We start from the raw sequence: 17032 nt of genomic DNA on the forward strand, positions 1-17032 counted from the left end.
ATTTTTTAAATCAAGAACCGAATACAGAAACTGGAACATAAAAGTCTAAACATCAAGCACTGCAATTAAAGACATGAATTAGCTTCAGTGATTTACAGCTGAATTGAGAGACAACCAGCTGACACAAAGTTCAACGTAGGACCATGGATGGAACCAGTGGTCTAGACCCGGGCACAGTCCTTTTCGGAGTTAAATTACGTCATGCATTACCGTTAACAGCACAGATTCCTACTATTGTACTACAAAGAGAAATATCCCAAGAGATACATGAACAAATCAGTGAAATACCTCAGCACATCTGACAGAAGGAATAAACCAACTTCTGTTTTCTTCCAGTACGGAGTGAAAAAAGATCTCATTGTTTCTGCACCTTACACGGCTACATGTTTCAGTCAAGTCATTTCGTAATGGGCATCTGAGGGAAAACAGGTGGGACAGTGTCAGATTGTTCAGCATTGCTACCTCACAGCTGCGGGGTCCTGGGTTCAGGTCTAGAACCGGGGTGCTGTCTGCCTGGAGTTCTCCCTGGGCTTGTGTCTCTTTTGACAACCCTGACGTGTTTTCACTCACCCTCACACTGAAGGCCAAACTCACAATGTTTCTGACATCATACAGAAGAGAGAGCTGGCCAGCGTCACTCTTTACCTGTTGCCCAATTATTTAACCACCTGATTCTAAATTACATCTTAACTGTGCTAAATAAACTAGGCATTATTGTATATAAACTGATTATTAATTATACTTTTTTTTTTACTTCTTAAATCACTGCATCTTCGTGCAATTTAAAGAAATCGTATTTCCCTAAATTAGATCAGGGGTTCACAAACTTTTTCTCAGCACTTCAGGAAAACTGAAGTGGAAAATGCACATTTAATTTGATAAAGCGTTCTACAACAAACCCCAACCCCAACATACGATTCTGAAACCCGGGGGTTCTTTTAAATGACCGTGAGCACCACTGCTCTCCTGGATCGCCAAGTTTTGTCTATGAGAAGTGGGAAAAGATAAGGTTCCACAGCCAAAATGCTGCGTTTCTTGTTTTCTTCTCAGCATAGAATACACCTTTACTTGTTCCAAAGACCAGAGAAGATCATCATGAAAGTGTATGTGGTCATACTTACAATCGCCAGTCTCCGCTCGCCTGCAATGCTCTCTTATGTCTGTGCTCACATTTTAGCCTCTGTTTCTGGGACTCCGATATACAGACGCTGCTGTTTGTCATGGATTAGGCAACTCTCTGGTAAATAACTGGGCCACACACAAGAGTCTAGAAGGCTTTCATTGTCACCCTGCCTGAACAGCTTTTTGATTAAAAGCTTTTCTCCAAGCATTCTAAAAATGCTCTGTACTAATCCCTTTCAGATCAGCGTGTGGGGGACTGTATTCAATCCTCCTCTCTTATTTCATCACTGCAGATGCTGGAATGCAGGGTTCCTTTACAGTCTGCACAGAGAGATGAAGTGAACACTGTTCCTGTATATATACTGTGTACGAACACCTTCTAGGCAATGTCTTACATTCTATTATAGAACTCAGAAAACTCATGTCTACCAGGACCCGTTAGCAAAGGTTCTGGTGGGTTATCTCATTTAAGACAGGTGGAAGAATTTCTACAGATCCACACTCCATTACAATATCACATTAACAGATGGAAGGAAATAGCTCCCCTTTTAAAAAAAAATCAAGAAGAACTCTCTACCACTTACCTCTTCATGTGACTGTTCAGTGTGTCACCTTCAGGTACGCGGGACCGATGTTCAGGCAGACAGTACTGGGGGGCAGGCTGGCCAGATGTCCGAGGCTCTCTGCGGTGTTGTGCGCACGCACGTCTGGAATATCGGGCAACGGGATCTGCAAGCACCCCAGCAAGGCAGGGGTACCCCCTAGACCATGTCCAGGGCCCTCAGACTGAACACTCACGGCAGCAGAGCCCCTCACAGCCTCCCTGGGAGGTGTCTCCAGCCCCTGCCAGCCGCAGCTGCCCTCGTGCTCTCCCAGAGGCCTCTGCAGATCCGCCACCCTGGTCACGGCCAGGCTCTCCTCTCCTCTCCTCTCCTCTGGAGCTGCCTTCCCTTTCCCTACCATTCCCGACAGAGAGGCCCGGTGTGATGTCCTTCAAGAGCTCTGGTTTCTGTGCTGCTGGAAAACTGTAATTCCGATTTACAATACATGGATACAAGACTTAGGCAAAAGTCAAGTTATTACTTTCATCTCACTTTACTTTTCTCTGTAACCACCTCATGTTCTTGTGGCAGCTGTAACAGTCATGAACAAGTGACTCCATTGGATTAGGAAGTGGCACGCGACAGTTCTGTTTAGTGCTCTGTGCCCCCGTGTTTTTTTTTAAATCAGGTTTGTGGTGTAAGAGAGGATTTAGCATTTCATGCAAAATTTCCTGTAAAACCTCACTGTTAGGTTTTGTGAGAACACGGAAGGTTCAGACAAGATGGAGGCTCTTGTCTGAACTACATTCCCCAGAAGGCAATGGGAAACGATCCTTCATCCTCAGTCACCTGACCAGCTGGTGGAAGACAACTGGTCAGTTAATACTAATAATTGCTTACACTTACATAGCGTGTTTCTGTACACTCCCCTCAAAGTGCTTTACAGGTAATGTGGTTGACATTTAAATTCAGGATGCTGAGGCTAGAAGGCCTGCAGGCTCCCTGTCATGTGTTAATCCCAGAGGGATAAGGGAGCAGAGAAAGCAACACAAGACATAGGAGCAAAAATGTACGGGTTTTTTTTCAGACAGACTTTGTTCAAGTGTATTTGCAATAAGGGACTGCTGAAGTTATCGGACTGCCAGTTAGAGCTCAAAAGAAGAGCTAGGCTTTTATTTTGTTGTTGTTGAAGGGGAGTGTTTTCACATGTAAGAACCCTGGGGCACACTACCAGAAACAGGGATCGCTCAAGGTTTGAGAGAGTCCTTCCAGGTAAACCCATATAGCCATAACTGAGCTCATATCAGCACTCTGAGGTGTGCAAGTACTTCTCCATCTTTCTGAGCTGAAAACTGCTGTCGTGGCACACTGTACACAATTAATTTATAAAAGACTGTTTCTGCAATACAATACACACACACACACCTCCCAGTATATCACATGTAATTTATTGGCACATTTTAAGGTAAAAAAATCACACAAATTAGGGATGTATCACTTTAGATTGATCCTCAGAATGAAAAAAAAGTTTACAAAGTTTAAACAATAAGGTGTTAATGTAAACTGCAATGTTGCTTGTAGTGACAGCAGTAGAAGTAGGAAGGCAGATTTCCTGCACTAATTAATGCTATAACATTAGAACGCCCTTCTGGTACTGTCTTGACAAGTATTATGCAGGCATTGTATAGGATTGCTTTTTAATGAAATATTTTCATCATGGGAAATGTGAGAAATGGAAAAGAATATCTCAAGTTTTTTAGTTCTTCTTCTGGAAAAAATCAAAATAGCTCACAACAAACCCACGCAGATGCAAAAATCTTTTTAAAAAAGCAATTTGTTCATCAAGAATTGACAGTATGAAATTGCACCCATTTATCAAATCGTCTTTATCAAATAGAAATAATCTTTTTTTCCCCAAATAAGACAACTAAGTTCAAACCTTTTGGATAAAAATCAATGTGCTACATAGTTCGTCTCTATATATTTTATAAAAAGCTTTTGCTACCTTTCAACTGTAGGAGCCAGGTGGGACTGGGGTGTGTTCACAGTGGATCGGTACCGAAATGGTTCTGGCTACATCACCTCTCCCAAGTGCCAGGGGCTGCCAGCTCCCTCCTTCCCTGATCCTGTGCCCAGCTGGAGAAAGCTTTAATGTCCCCAGCGTCTCGGGCTCAGGAAACTCAGAACCTGCCACACAGACTGGACCGAAGCGAAAAACAGCCCCAACAGGCCCGCCAATCAACAGGGTCCCGAGGGGCTCGTGGCTGGTAAGGGAATGGAAGGAAGTCACAGCGGCCTGCTGTGGATCTGCCCCCCGAGGCCAGCATGCTCCAGAGCCTGTGAGCAGGTGGACTGTCCACTGCTGTAATACACGTGCCCGCGTTGGACCTCTTCGTACCATGTGTTCGAATTGCGGGGGAAAGGCTCAAAGAGATACCCCTAGATGGGCTCCTCTCATTGGCAGCTGTTCTTATGTTCACAAGGACAGAATATTGTTCATTCTACCGTTTCCCTCAGGACAAGGAGCCATTCAAATGGGAAGAAAGGTTACTGCTGAAGGAAAAAAAACAGGATCATTCCCTTTAAACAGGAATGCAATGTTATTGCTTTTGAGCTTCAAATGATATTACTTTGAGCTCTTCTGAATGGCACCCTCACATAGCACTCGCAGGAGCTAAGTGAAACAACTACAGACACCCACCACAAGGAATAGAAAATTCATAACCGCTCTGAATAAAAATGCAGTACCTTCCCTGACAGTCTGGGGGCAGTGTTTTTTGGTTCGCAAGCTACTCTTGCCCAGTGCAGACCTGACAGTCTGTGCGAGACCTGGATAGGCAGCAGACCACTGTACGACTGCTAGTTTGAAGAAATGACAAGGGTAATTTCCCTTCTTTGACTTTTTGTTACAGATTCTGGGTACAAAGGCTATATTGAGGTGGCAAAGAAGGGTAACTCTCTTGCATCATCTAGGCACTATTTACTTACTCATTGCTGACATCTGTAGGACAGTGCCTAGTTCTTGCTAATGCATTTTGTTGGCAGGCTTTGCCAGTTCATATCAGCACCATGTGTGTGTGGCCCGCACGGCCCACACAAGAGCACCGTGGCGTTAGTGTTCAGAAGCCCAGCTCACTCCACCTTCTTCAGAACGTAAAGGATCCCGATGTTGTCAATAGTCACGAAGGTCCTGAAGTCCGGAGACACGTGGATTCCCTTCAGGTTGGTCCCAGTGGTGTAGAAGGTCTGGAGCGCTCTGCCCGTCTTCACGTCCCACCACTGATAAAGACACAGAAAAGGACGGGCCGTCAATCAGTTTTAACAGGCTGAAAGGTCAGTGTTTCATTCATTCCACCGAGTCAGTGTCTCTGGGTTTTCTTCACCAGCCAAAAAGAAAATCAGGGACTCCTGAATAATTGCAGTGTAATTAAAAATGCATTTTTATTTTTAATATTTAATTCCTCCTACCACACTCATAGGTTACATATTAAAGTAATTCTACCGTGAAAGATGAACACAGACATAATTTACTGACGCAGGTTAACAAATTCCCTCATAATCCACTTTGTTCAAATGGAAAAAAAAATACGATCAATTGCATCAAACTTAATATTTAATATCTAGGAGATGGAAATTATCTTAACAATAATCAGTGACAAGATTACTACATTCTTAGATGATTGTTAATCACAGTAATGCAAATTGATTATGATTATACATTCAAGCGCAGTCTTTCCCTTTGCTTTATTAAGCCGATTTTCATGCTGGGTGGATACAAACGACAAGACATCATCTTTGAATAACTGAGGCTCAGGAGTTTAAAATCCAACAATTCGGCGAGCGATCCTCCACCCTGCAACAGCTCATTTGTAATGCACTGCACTCGCCAAAATAGCAAAGATGCAAAAGGTGCAAGATTGAAAACACCCTGCTATGGAGCCCTTTGTCACAGAGCGCTGTGCAGATGAGGACTGCAGGTAACTTGCAACAGTGGACCTTGTGGACACAGCAGAGAGGGAAGGAAAAAACCCCAGTAGGAGTGAAGAAGCATCTGGGGGGCCCAGGTCCCAGTAGGGCCCACCTTCTCTGCAGGCAATGGGTTATTGGAACATTAATTGTAGTGGATGACGGGGGATGTCTGCACAGATCGGGGCTGGGATCCTGGTGTCCTGGGTCAGTCCTTGGGGTTATCAGAGTGAAGCAGCAGTGGGTCCTGGTTCTACCATTCTGAACTGGTGCCATCAGATGTTCCTCAGATTTAAGCGACATTGCGTATAGGATGATTTGCTATGCATGTAAACAAGAACTTTCAGATGCTTTAGGAATCTTAAGGGATTTTATTAAGAGATGTACCAGCTCTGCTAATTTCTATGGCAAAGAAAATGTTTACCAGTGAATTAAATTACCTTTACGAGTGCTCTTGAAGGAAGTTATTTGTAATGAAACCACGAATACAAGCCATATTGTTATAGTAGATACCCTGGCTTCTTTCGGAAAATTCTGTATGTCACCCTTGGAACAATTAACTACTAACTACCAAAGAGGCTAGATGGGCTGCATGACCTCCTTTGTCTGTAACCGTTCTTAATGTACATTCGAATAATAATAATATTTATTTACACTATTAATGGATTTAAATAAGTGTGAATAATTTCTGAACAACTCATTATCTGGGAACTGAAAATCTCTACTATTATGTATAATGCTTTGGTGAAAACAAGTGACATTTTCAGCCATATTCACCGATATAACAGCACTGCATTTGGTACAGCAGGCAAGCATGGAAAAGACTTCTCTCCAGTTCAGGGGCTGTATGCTAAGCTCTCATCACACACAGCTTTCTGACACCGTGGAAGGATAAGAATACGGATCAGCCACTTACATTTCACAGAAGTGCCAGAATTATTCACTAATCCAGCTGTCTCTTGAGGCTCAGGAAGAAGAAAGCTTAGCTGTGGAACTCCAGCACATTCCTCTGCTTAAAAAGGAGGACATGTTGCTACTTTTCTCACACTCAGGAAGAACAGATGCTTCTAACCAAGGTTTCTTTCCATTTTCCTTCTTTTAGGGATTCATGAATCACAGAACTCTTCATTCTAAAAGATATGCCTCATTTGCATTCGCTGGCAAACATCCTCACTTTTTTCAGATCATTACTCCAAAACGATAGCATCCTGGTGCCTGAACGAATTTACTGGCCCGAGTTGGGTTTTTTTTTAAAAAAAGCACAGCTCCAGTACAGCCTATGGCATGTGACTGCTGCGCTCAGAGCACATCTCTCTTACAGCCACTTCGATCATGCCTGCAGGATCACAGCTGTACGATATCACACAGTCATCAATATCTCTTGGAGGTGGCTAATGGGTTCAACAAAGACAGCGCTTAAGTCTGAAGGAGGAACCCTGCCGCCCTCACGAAGATCACAGCGCAGCGCTCACATAACTCACGAAAACCGCAGCTGTGCGATGTGTGGAGTGAGACAGAGGGATAAACAACAACTACTCTTAACACTGGCAGCTACATGCTTTGTCATCTTCCATGTATAGAGGCCAGCATTTAAATAAAGGTATATGCAATTAATTTTGTCTAATTTTCAAGATTATCCTGTCTTCGCCAATGTGTAGCAAATATAGAATAAAGTATATAGAAATATTTCCATGAAAGAATTCTTGCAAGGTGGTCATGTTTCTGATCTCCCAGTCCATGGACCACTGGTCTCTGCCCTAAACCTCAGTAACGGTACAGAATGAATTCCTTTACAGCACGTTTTAGCCTAGGCGGACCTGAAAGGAGGAGGTTTCTTGGGAGATCATTCCTTGCACAAAGAAGATTGAGAAACACCGATCTACAACCAATCACACCACACACCACACAACCACACACGCACCTCTTTAATTTTTTTCTCCCAGAAGAGATGCATTTTAAATTCAGCATTTTTCTGCATCACAAATGACCTTGACTGTTTCGTGTACCTGAACCTATCTAATTAAAACAAATGAAGCAGAGTACTGTTTTAGAGTAAAGGGGCCGATGTGTTTTACTTCTAAAGAGCAAAGTGATGCAAGCTTTTATGTTTTATAAGCTAAATGTAACTTGCGCAAAAACAGGGCTATTATTGCCTTTCCATCTACGTCGAAAGATCAATCAGTTTTTAGATATACCACTCTCATACATTATACATTACTAGCTGCTTGAAGCAGCAAAGCAGCCTTTAAAGTCGGGATCTGAGGTCACTCTGCATGAAGTCAAAGGGACTCGAGTCACTGCAATGACAGGCAACCGTAGATGGATAAAGGACAGATTTCAGCCATCAGAACACGACCCTTTTCTGGAGCTTCTAACACGCTGGAACAGCAGCGTCTACACAGATCTGGCCTGACTTCGAAAACGCACACATTTACAAAGCCAGGACATGACACATGGTGACCTATACCTCCTGAACAGGTGCAAACGTTAGTTTCCTGTCTGTCTTTCATTTGTTGGCTTACAAACCATTTCGGATGCACACAGACTCCCAGCACAGTGCCGACAGCGTCTTTTCCTCAGCCTGGCAGGTCCTGTGTCTGCCGCTGTCATGGGCCAGGATTGGAGTCATCATGTAACACACACAAGGTGAGAGCAAGCAGAACCCTCCAGAACAGGGTTTCCAAAGTGCCTATGTACATGGTAGGGTCAAACTATATATGAGAACATCTAAGAAGTGTCAAGTACACGGTCTGAAGAAAATGAAAAAAAGCAAGTCATTGAACAATTACATTTTTTTGGAATCTGGGTTAACACACATTGTTCAAGCACATATATAAATTTCATATAATACATAAAAATATATTATACTGTATATAGTTCAAGCAAAAATATATATAGTAAATAATATTTTATACATAAATAAATGAAGTGAAATCTTTAGATTATTTAAAACTTCAAATGATTTGCTTGTGAACTGTCCATGTGAAACAACACTCCAATATTAAACTGGTTTTTATAATAGCTGGTTCTGCCATTAACACACAAACCAAGATGCAACCTCTGGGCGACCTGAGATTTTTCTGTGTAACTTATTTTCTCTGTAACTCTTTGTATTTCCTCATTTTCTGTCCTCCCCGGGCTGCAGGAACGCGGCCGCGTGCTTGTATTTCCAAATCAGCCCTGGGGCGCGGAGCAGCACGCAGAAACAGTTTCACCGTGCCTACTCAAGCACGCCCCAGCTGTCCTGGGGGAGTGAGCATTCCTAACCAAGCGTTCAGTTTAGGCAGGACTAGAGTAGCGGGTTCACCTCCCAGGTGGGACAATGAGATAAAATTTTGCAAGTTTTTTTTTTTGAAGGGTTCACAGGGCAAGAGAGCCAGATCACAGATTCACTTAGGACCGCAGTGGCAAGTCAGGAGGGCAGCCGAGCCCCGAAGACACGAGAACAGGGGGCGCGCTCACACCAGCCCCCTGGATCCTGGTCACATGGGGACAGCGGGGTGAATGTTCACTGAACTCCACAATGAAGGCAGCTGTGGGGGCTCTAGAAAATGTGTTTAATCTCAAAATAAAGAAGATGTACAAAGAGAAAAGTAATCCAGCAACATTTTGCTCCAGTACAGTACTTTCGGGTCCTTCTGGGACATGAGATGCACGGGCAAGAGTCATCACTAAGGTGACTAGCACAGTGGTTCTATACCTGGGTCAATTTAAGCTGTCGGTGGCTCTTTCGATGAAAACAATGAGATGCATTTCAACCTGCTTTGTAAAAAGATCATCTTTTGCTTTCACATTTAGTTTTTCATTTGATTTGTCGTCCTTGGAAACGGAACATAATCCTTTCGAGTGTTCTGTCAGGCTGCCATCTGCCAAGTAAACAGAAGGAAGTCTGAAACAGGAAAAAGTTTTGAGCTGCAGTATTACTGCAGAAACAAAAATGGCATCAGAGCATCTAAAATCGCGACTGCAGGGCAGAAACACTACCATGGACAGACAATTCACAAAAAATTGAATAGAAATTTACTTGGTGAGGCAAGACAACCAAGTTATTGCACAACCACCACTACATAAAAACCCATTTAAAAAATAATAGCTGGGACTGTTTTTCTTAAATGATGGATCAGGCACAAAATCCCACAATATCTCAATAAAAAACACAAGAAGATCAGCAAAGAGCAACTATGAGCAGTATGCTAACAGCACACACAGCAAGGACGCATTTACGGTGTTTATTTTTATAAGTCTGTATTATTATTACAGAGAACAGCTAAGTATTTGTGTGACTAAGTAATTTTGCGCAAGTGAACTAAATTAGTTTTGCTGTAGCAAAGGGGTAAATACTTATGCAATCAATATTGTAATAATATGGCGTTTGAGTTTTCTTTTTTGTTTTTCTTTGTTCAGTTTTTTGTCAACATTTAACGTCTTTCACCCATAAAAGCATTCCGTTTGAGCATACCCGATGAAAAAATCTTCAATAAAATCTTCATTAAATGTGCAGACACCATTTGCAAAAATGACACATCGATTGAAGAGGGTGAATGGTTTGGCAAGGCATTGTATCCGTCACCATTCTTGTGTCACACAGACAGAACCGTCATTTATTTCTCCACTTTTGAATCTCCCAGACAGGGGTAATGTTCTTGTCTTGTTGAGATCCAGGAAAACGGGAGAAGACATTGCGCAGAACAAAGAGACCTAAATGTAAAACCTTTCCTCCCTGACACATCCAAATGTCCCGAAGGGAACATTCCCTGTATGGACTGCTGCATTCCGTGTGGGTTTCGAGCGTTTAATTCAACTGGACTGTGCACGTATCAATTAGACAGATAGATAGGTGAAGTGTCGCAGGTTCCCTGGCCTTTTAATTCTTGCAGAAATTCTGGTAATGTAAAGAAAACCTAAAATGTCAGGACTGGCAGACAAGGACAACTGCTGTAAAGCCAGGTACAATGATGATGTTGTCTCTCCCTATCCGAAGGGCTTCTATGAGACTCAAGGGGGCATGTCCAGTGGAGCAGGCCGTGCGCATCTCCCAGAATGACCTCGCCAGAGAGGTGAGGATGAGACAGCACTGAAGAGATACAGCACCTCCTGGAGCTAAAAGCCAGACCTGCTCCCACCTGCACCCTGACCCACGCTGCCGGTGAACATGTGCTCACATGAAAAACCGATCGTATTAATTGATGAACAAACCTTGTTTAGCTGAGGGTGGTGAATAAGATACCAAGAGCAAAAAAAACCTTCCCTTGGCCGAAGTAAAAAACCAACGCTCCAAGCTTCTCTGCTGTCACATCTCTCCGCGGTCCCCCCCACCTCTGTGGAGCAGAGACATGCTTGTGCCAGCGATCACTCGAGCTGCGTGGGACAGGCGGTGACCCCAGGGAGAGCCGATTCTCCCATTTGGCCTTTAGCTCTGGCTGTCAGCTTTTACGCTGTGAGCAGCATAAGGGGCAAGAGAAACCAGAAGTCGAAAACGGGGTCTAACATCCAGTCAACACCCTGCAAAAGACAGACCTCCGAGCCCCGAGGACCAGAAAGAGGGTTCATGGAAACGCAGCAGCTTGCCTTAAACCTGCCCAGACAGGAAGAAAAGAATCAATGCTGATGGCTCAGAGCACAAACAATTTGTGTTCTAATAAGTGCTTAAATGGGTTTCAGGGCTGAAATTAAGCTTTGTTTCTGCTGCGGTGAACAGCAATCTGTATTCTGGATAAGAGCTACAACATAATGCTCCCTGAATTATTCAGCTTAAAAAACAGGAACAATAAGCCATCATATTTACCAAAGCAATTTAAGGTCACAGAATGATTCACAAAACTGATCCAGTAAAGGTTTTTCCCCCAGGGCTCTTGTGTTGATTGCCCTAATACAGCTTTTGTTTTTCTTTATTTGAGGCTCCAATTAATCTGCAGAGTGAGGTGACTGAAGCAACAGTATGTAAACACATGGGTACAATATGTGTGGACAATAGAGGCAAAAGTTATTCATTCCTTTTTAAATTTTAGATTTGATTACTTCCAGTGAAGTAAAAAAAAAAAGATAGTTCACTGATTTTTTCTTTAGAGCTCAGCGTTTGATAAATATTAGAGAAATAACTTTAATAATGCACAATATGCTCATCGTGCTAATTGAACCTATACCCTGAGTCTCAAACGCAATCAGAGCACAGGGTTTCATCGGTGTCACTGTGAATCTGTCTGAGCTGCGCCGATCAGAACGTATCTGCAGGTAGCACTGCCACACCAACTTTTTAACACCATCTATGCTCGATGCAATGAATAGCTGCCATACGGGGAAATAAACATATTGAAAGGAGAAACAACAATGGTTAACAGCCTGCGTAATAGTCTGACGTCCGAGAACGAAGAAAAAGAAGAACTAAAACGGCTCTCTGCTGAACGCTCAGTACATCCGGGCAATTAAAAAAATAACGTGCGGCACGATCTGAGCTCGACAGTGTCCTCTGCTCTCCCCTCGGGGCCCAGGGGGCTGCAGAGCCAGCCCTGCCGGCCGTCCGGGCCACGCTCGTCCCTCCCCACGCGCAGACGTACGCAGCCCAGCCCGTATTAGCTGCACAGAAGAATCCGCACCGCCGCAGTGGAAGGAGGACAGAACTGCGCCGCTGAGTGGCGCGCCCTGTGAAAGGCCCTGGCTTCGCGGCGGGCCTCCCCTGACTGGTCCAGCCCTGCCCAGAGTGCGGCAGGGGCCAGTAACCGCCACGGCCCTGCAGGCCCCCCAGGAGAGCGAGCGAGCGAGCGCAGTCTTCGCCCACCCTCGCGCTTTGTGGACGCGGGCCGGAGCCGCCAAGACACGCCGTCGGCAAACTGACGACTCCGAACAGGGCGGCAGGGCGGTATAAAGATCCATCCGTCCCTCCGTCTTCTGTCCGCTGTATCCAGGACAGGGCCGTGGGGGGAGCCGGAGTCTATCCCAGCAAGCAGTGGGTGAAAGGCATCACAGGTCCATCACAGGGCATTCAGAGAGAGGCACACACTCACACCAGGGCCTAAAACCCACGCAAGCATGGGGGGAACTTACAGACAGCACCCCAGGTCCAGAATTGAACCCAAGGTCTCAGCACTGCAGGGCAGCAATCCTAACCACTGTGTCACCATGCTGCCCATCTGTCAGACTTCCCCTCTGATAACAACCAAGTTCATACAGATTGGCATCACCCATAAATAACATTCAGGCTCTAGTCTGAATCTGAAACAGATAACACCACCACACCTAAAACACTTGACTTTAAAACCTGCAAAATGCTACGTGTGATACAGCCCACTTGACTGCTCTTTCACAAAATTACAAATTAGCTGCAGACTAAGACTATTCACCCCCTACCATCGGAAGTTTTTGTTCCTCTCGAAAATGAATGCAAAACACATTTGCATAAAAAATCTAATCTCACAACATGTGCCCAGCGCAAGAGCCTACCCACAACTGCAAGAGAAAGTTAACAACAAAGAGAACTTTTAATTGCGTTACTGTTATTTCTTCCTGCTACTCAGAAAATTGCATTATCACGGCTGGCTGAAGAGGAACACACCATTTGTACATGCCTCCCAGTACTCCCGCGGCACAATTAAGTACAACACAATTGGCACCGACTGCCTGACTTAGTCTGTTTAATAAGAATCCAGCGAGAGCGTTCAGTCACTGGCAGGCTGCTGCTGACACATCCTGTGTGACTCGGGGAGGGGTCCCTCACCAGCAGAGAGGGGGCAGGCCAGCCGACAGGAGAGCCGCCTCCGGGTGGGACTGCTCGTTTCTGCTGGAAGAGCGCAGGAGCCGTTTAACCCCGCGAAACGCTGATAAAGGGAAGTTCAAATTGGTCTCAAAATGAGTACGGTTTCGGAAAAGCTAGAGGCTTAAGGAGCTTTTGCACTCTTTGCTAATTGTTTTAAAATGATGGCAATAGATCAGACGGGTCAAACAGTTAGTTGTGTAATATGTTTGTGTATTTCTTGGAGGAAGGAGAGTCTGACTGCTCTGATTGAACTGACAAAGCATTAACTGTCCCATTCAGGCATAATTAGATCTCATTAGGAGCTGGATGTGACGCCTATAAAGCTCTCAACATCACACTCGGAGAGCAACAAACTCCATTCGGCATTCAAGAGAAGGAGACTCTGCAGGCTAGCTGTACCCGGAACTGAACTGAAACCCCTACTAAATGAAAAATACATGAAAATTGGAGAAAATGCCACCAACAAGACGCCCTCTATCGTTTTTATTTGTGGCCACATTTCCAGTTCAGCCCATGAGATCCAGACAGGAACTGGTCATTGAAGTTTTCAGATCAAAGCATCTGGATCACATCTCAGCTCCTGCACGAGTACCAAAACCCCTGGTAAACATGCATTTGATGAGAGTGCTTGTTGAAAAATGTTTACAATACGCATTTTGTTTTAGAAACAAAGAATGCTTTTAATGCTGCTGCAAACAACAGCTCCTGTTGCAGACCCAAGTATTAGATGCCACTCTGCAGACACGTCCTGGAGATTGTGTGTGGGAGTGAGGTGAAAAATGGAGCAATCTGCCAGCTCACGACAATAACAAACGAGGATGTTTCGGGCGCAGTAAAGTGCAGGTCTGATGGGAATTAGGGGTCACTGACTCCCTGGAAGGTGAACTTCTCACCATGCAGGTTGGAGTAAAGAAAAATCTCAGTCTCTTGCACATCACAAAGTGTTACACCTTCTGTCCAGAACCAAACACAGCCTTGGATAAGGTGAATTATTTCATGCAGGCTTTACCATCTGAATTATTGATGGTCAGAATTTCCTTTTTTAATTCATCTTGACTGAGCACTGCTGGTGGAGCAGAGTATTCATGACAGTGGATACTGAGGTAAAGCTCAGAATCTCTGCCTTAGAAGGTGTCCTTTCTGCATTGGCTCTTATCCTTCATGTGCAGCAGCACCCCCAGCTGCATCTGTGTGAATGAGAACACATTACACTGACCTCCGAGCACAAGAAAACCCATACAGAGACATCCATTCTTCTGCCTCAAGATGAAAAGCACTTATACTCACTCCAACACACACCCACGTGCTGGGACAACTAAGGCAATGAAAGAGCTTTACAAGGTACGGAGATGAACAACAGATATTCCAAGTGATATTCCAACACCCGAATAAACATCTTTATGGTTGAGCTGTTTTTAACAGCAAGTAGAAGATACTGGAATATATGAAGCTAACATTATTTTCATAAGACACAAGCACAAGCATCTGAAGAGACTTCATCTGAAATGAATCAGGATGTTTCACCCCTGTTAGGGTTCAATAATGTGGTACAGCCACTTCTAATGTTATGACACAGTCTGAGCTAATTAATATCATATATCACAATTCACTGCACATACATAAAAAGTATTAACTCCCCCTGTACATTTCTACATTTTCTACAAGCAGCAATGGTAGTAGTAGGGAAGAAGAGAGGACTGTTGCTCTGTTTTGTGTCATTGTTTTGGGCTGCCACACAGCAGACCAGGTGGAGAAGACAGACACTACTTCTCAAGTTGAATTAAGGGGGAAGTTTAGGAAGATCGGACTGTACACGTCCGGTGTAGAATCTGCCAGGACACCATGGTTGACATCTCTAGTCTTACAAACAATGTCATGGGATCTCTAGTGACCACACTCCATCTGAAGACAAGGTCTCATCCAAAGGATGGCACATCCTGCAGCACTGGTCACCATACTGGAGCGTTGGGTAGGGAATTATCAAAGGAGAAGATCACAACTTACAGCAAAAGCATGCGTTTCCTTAGAGGAATCACATCACAGGATTGAATCTTAGATTAGCTTATGCTGTATACTAGTTGTTATATAAATCTACAAAATGTCTTGTAATATTCTTGTAGCTTCAATAATAGTATGTTACTTGCAAAATGATACGTTATGCACCAGGCAGATGTGAAATATCTCCACTTATTTTGTCTGTACAAGCAGATCCCCAAATACCACAGTGAACCAGATGAACTGCAAAAGGCCTAGTTCACATGTAAGTTCAGAACTTCACACACATACAAAATATGCGGAGAGCTGAAGGACATCCATCTTCATCAGCAAGAACGCAAAACTGTGTCAAAATGAATCAGCACTGTTTTTAATAAAAGCAGCGGCAGTAAAGATTTTCTCCTGTTTCTGGAGACAAAGCAGCCATCACTGCGATGGTACCACAGTTATTTCTTTTATAGAAAAGACTGAAGGTAAACCATATTTACGTTTTAAACAGCCTGAAAAAAAAGAATGTAGGGAAGTGATTAAAAAGGCCAACAACATGAGGATATGTAGTTAAAAGTACAATTTAAATCAAGGGATGTTAAAAGTTTAGAATGCCCTAAATAAGACCTCATTTAGAACACTGCATTTTAGTCACCATTATTGAAAAGATCTATCTGATCTGGAAACCATCCAGAGAAGAGCAAGCAGATGCGTTCTGCAGATTAAGAGAATGCCCCACAATGACAGGCTAACTGGACTGAACCTTTTCTTTCTGAACCCTCAAGGGAGCTGAGGCAATCAGCCTTCATCAGAATGAACACTGAAGTGCAAACCAGCAGACACACTTCCACATGTTCTCATTTTGTATTTAAATTTAAAGGAGGCATTTCTGTATGCAAAGTGTTGCAGGAGCCTGCAAAAAGACACCCAGCCAGGCAGTAGAAACCGATACCTCAAGAACGACTGGACGAGATCTTCAGATCAATTACCTACTTAATTACCAAACAAGCTAGACGGGACCTTTTTTTTCTATGCTCTTAAAAAAAACAGAAGACATGTGCCTTTTATAACAAAGTAGACAACACCACAAATTTAACCCTTCCACTATAACGTCTCTTTTCGAGAGACAGTTGTACATTATTGTACATTCTCAAGGAGAAACAAACCAGTATAACTCTTGTCAGGCTTAGAAACCATTTGATCACCTGCTGCTGGAACAAGACTATGCAGTGCACTGTCAGTATATGATATGTAATATTTCTGAGCACAGCTCTGAAAACATTCTTTTTCATTGAATGGTGAACATTGTTATAGGAGTCTACTTAACACTATATGTACAAACAACAGGATAAGCAAGGGCTTTGAAGAACATTTATCAAACTAGTGGTCTTAAGAAAGACAGAAAGCCAAAAAAAGCTGTGTTTAATACTGTGAAGCAATTTCCGTCTGAAATACTTCAGTGCAATACTTTGGTATCAATAATATAAAAAATAAAACCAGCAGAAAATCACGTTGGCTTTCAAACCCATGAATGACGAATGATATTGGTCACGGCATTTGGATTATTTGAAAACCACTCAACATGCCTAGTAGAGAGTCAACAAATCCTTTCAGTTCCAACACAAAAAACAGTTTTCGCACAGAAAAAATGAAAGGCTTTTTTAGAGTG

At 43.5% G+C, this 17032-nt stretch overlaps 1 protein-coding gene across 2 annotated transcripts in view; it reads right to left on the minus strand.

Moving 5' to 3' along the window:
• Positions 1 to 3093: 3093 nt before the first annotated feature.
• apaf1 (apoptotic peptidase activating factor 1) overlaps positions 3094 to 17032 on the minus strand; it is a 77540-nt gene continuing 63601 nt past the window's right edge. For both annotated transcript variants that reach the window (XM_088924244.1, XM_088924243.1), the window contains one exon: positions 3094 to 4943. In XM_088924244.1, coding sequence (XP_088780370.1) covers positions 4797 to 4943 — 147 coding nt within the window. In that variant the 3' untranslated portion in view covers positions 3094 to 4796. The remainder of the gene's footprint in view (positions 4944 to 17032) is intronic.

This window comes from Atractosteus spatula, chromosome 8, assembly GCF_055471065.1.
Source record: "Atractosteus spatula isolate fAtrSpa1 chromosome 8, fAtrSpa1.hap1, whole genome shotgun sequence".
NCBI classification, from domain to species: Eukaryota; Metazoa; Chordata; class Actinopteri; order Semionotiformes; family Lepisosteidae; genus Atractosteus; species Atractosteus spatula.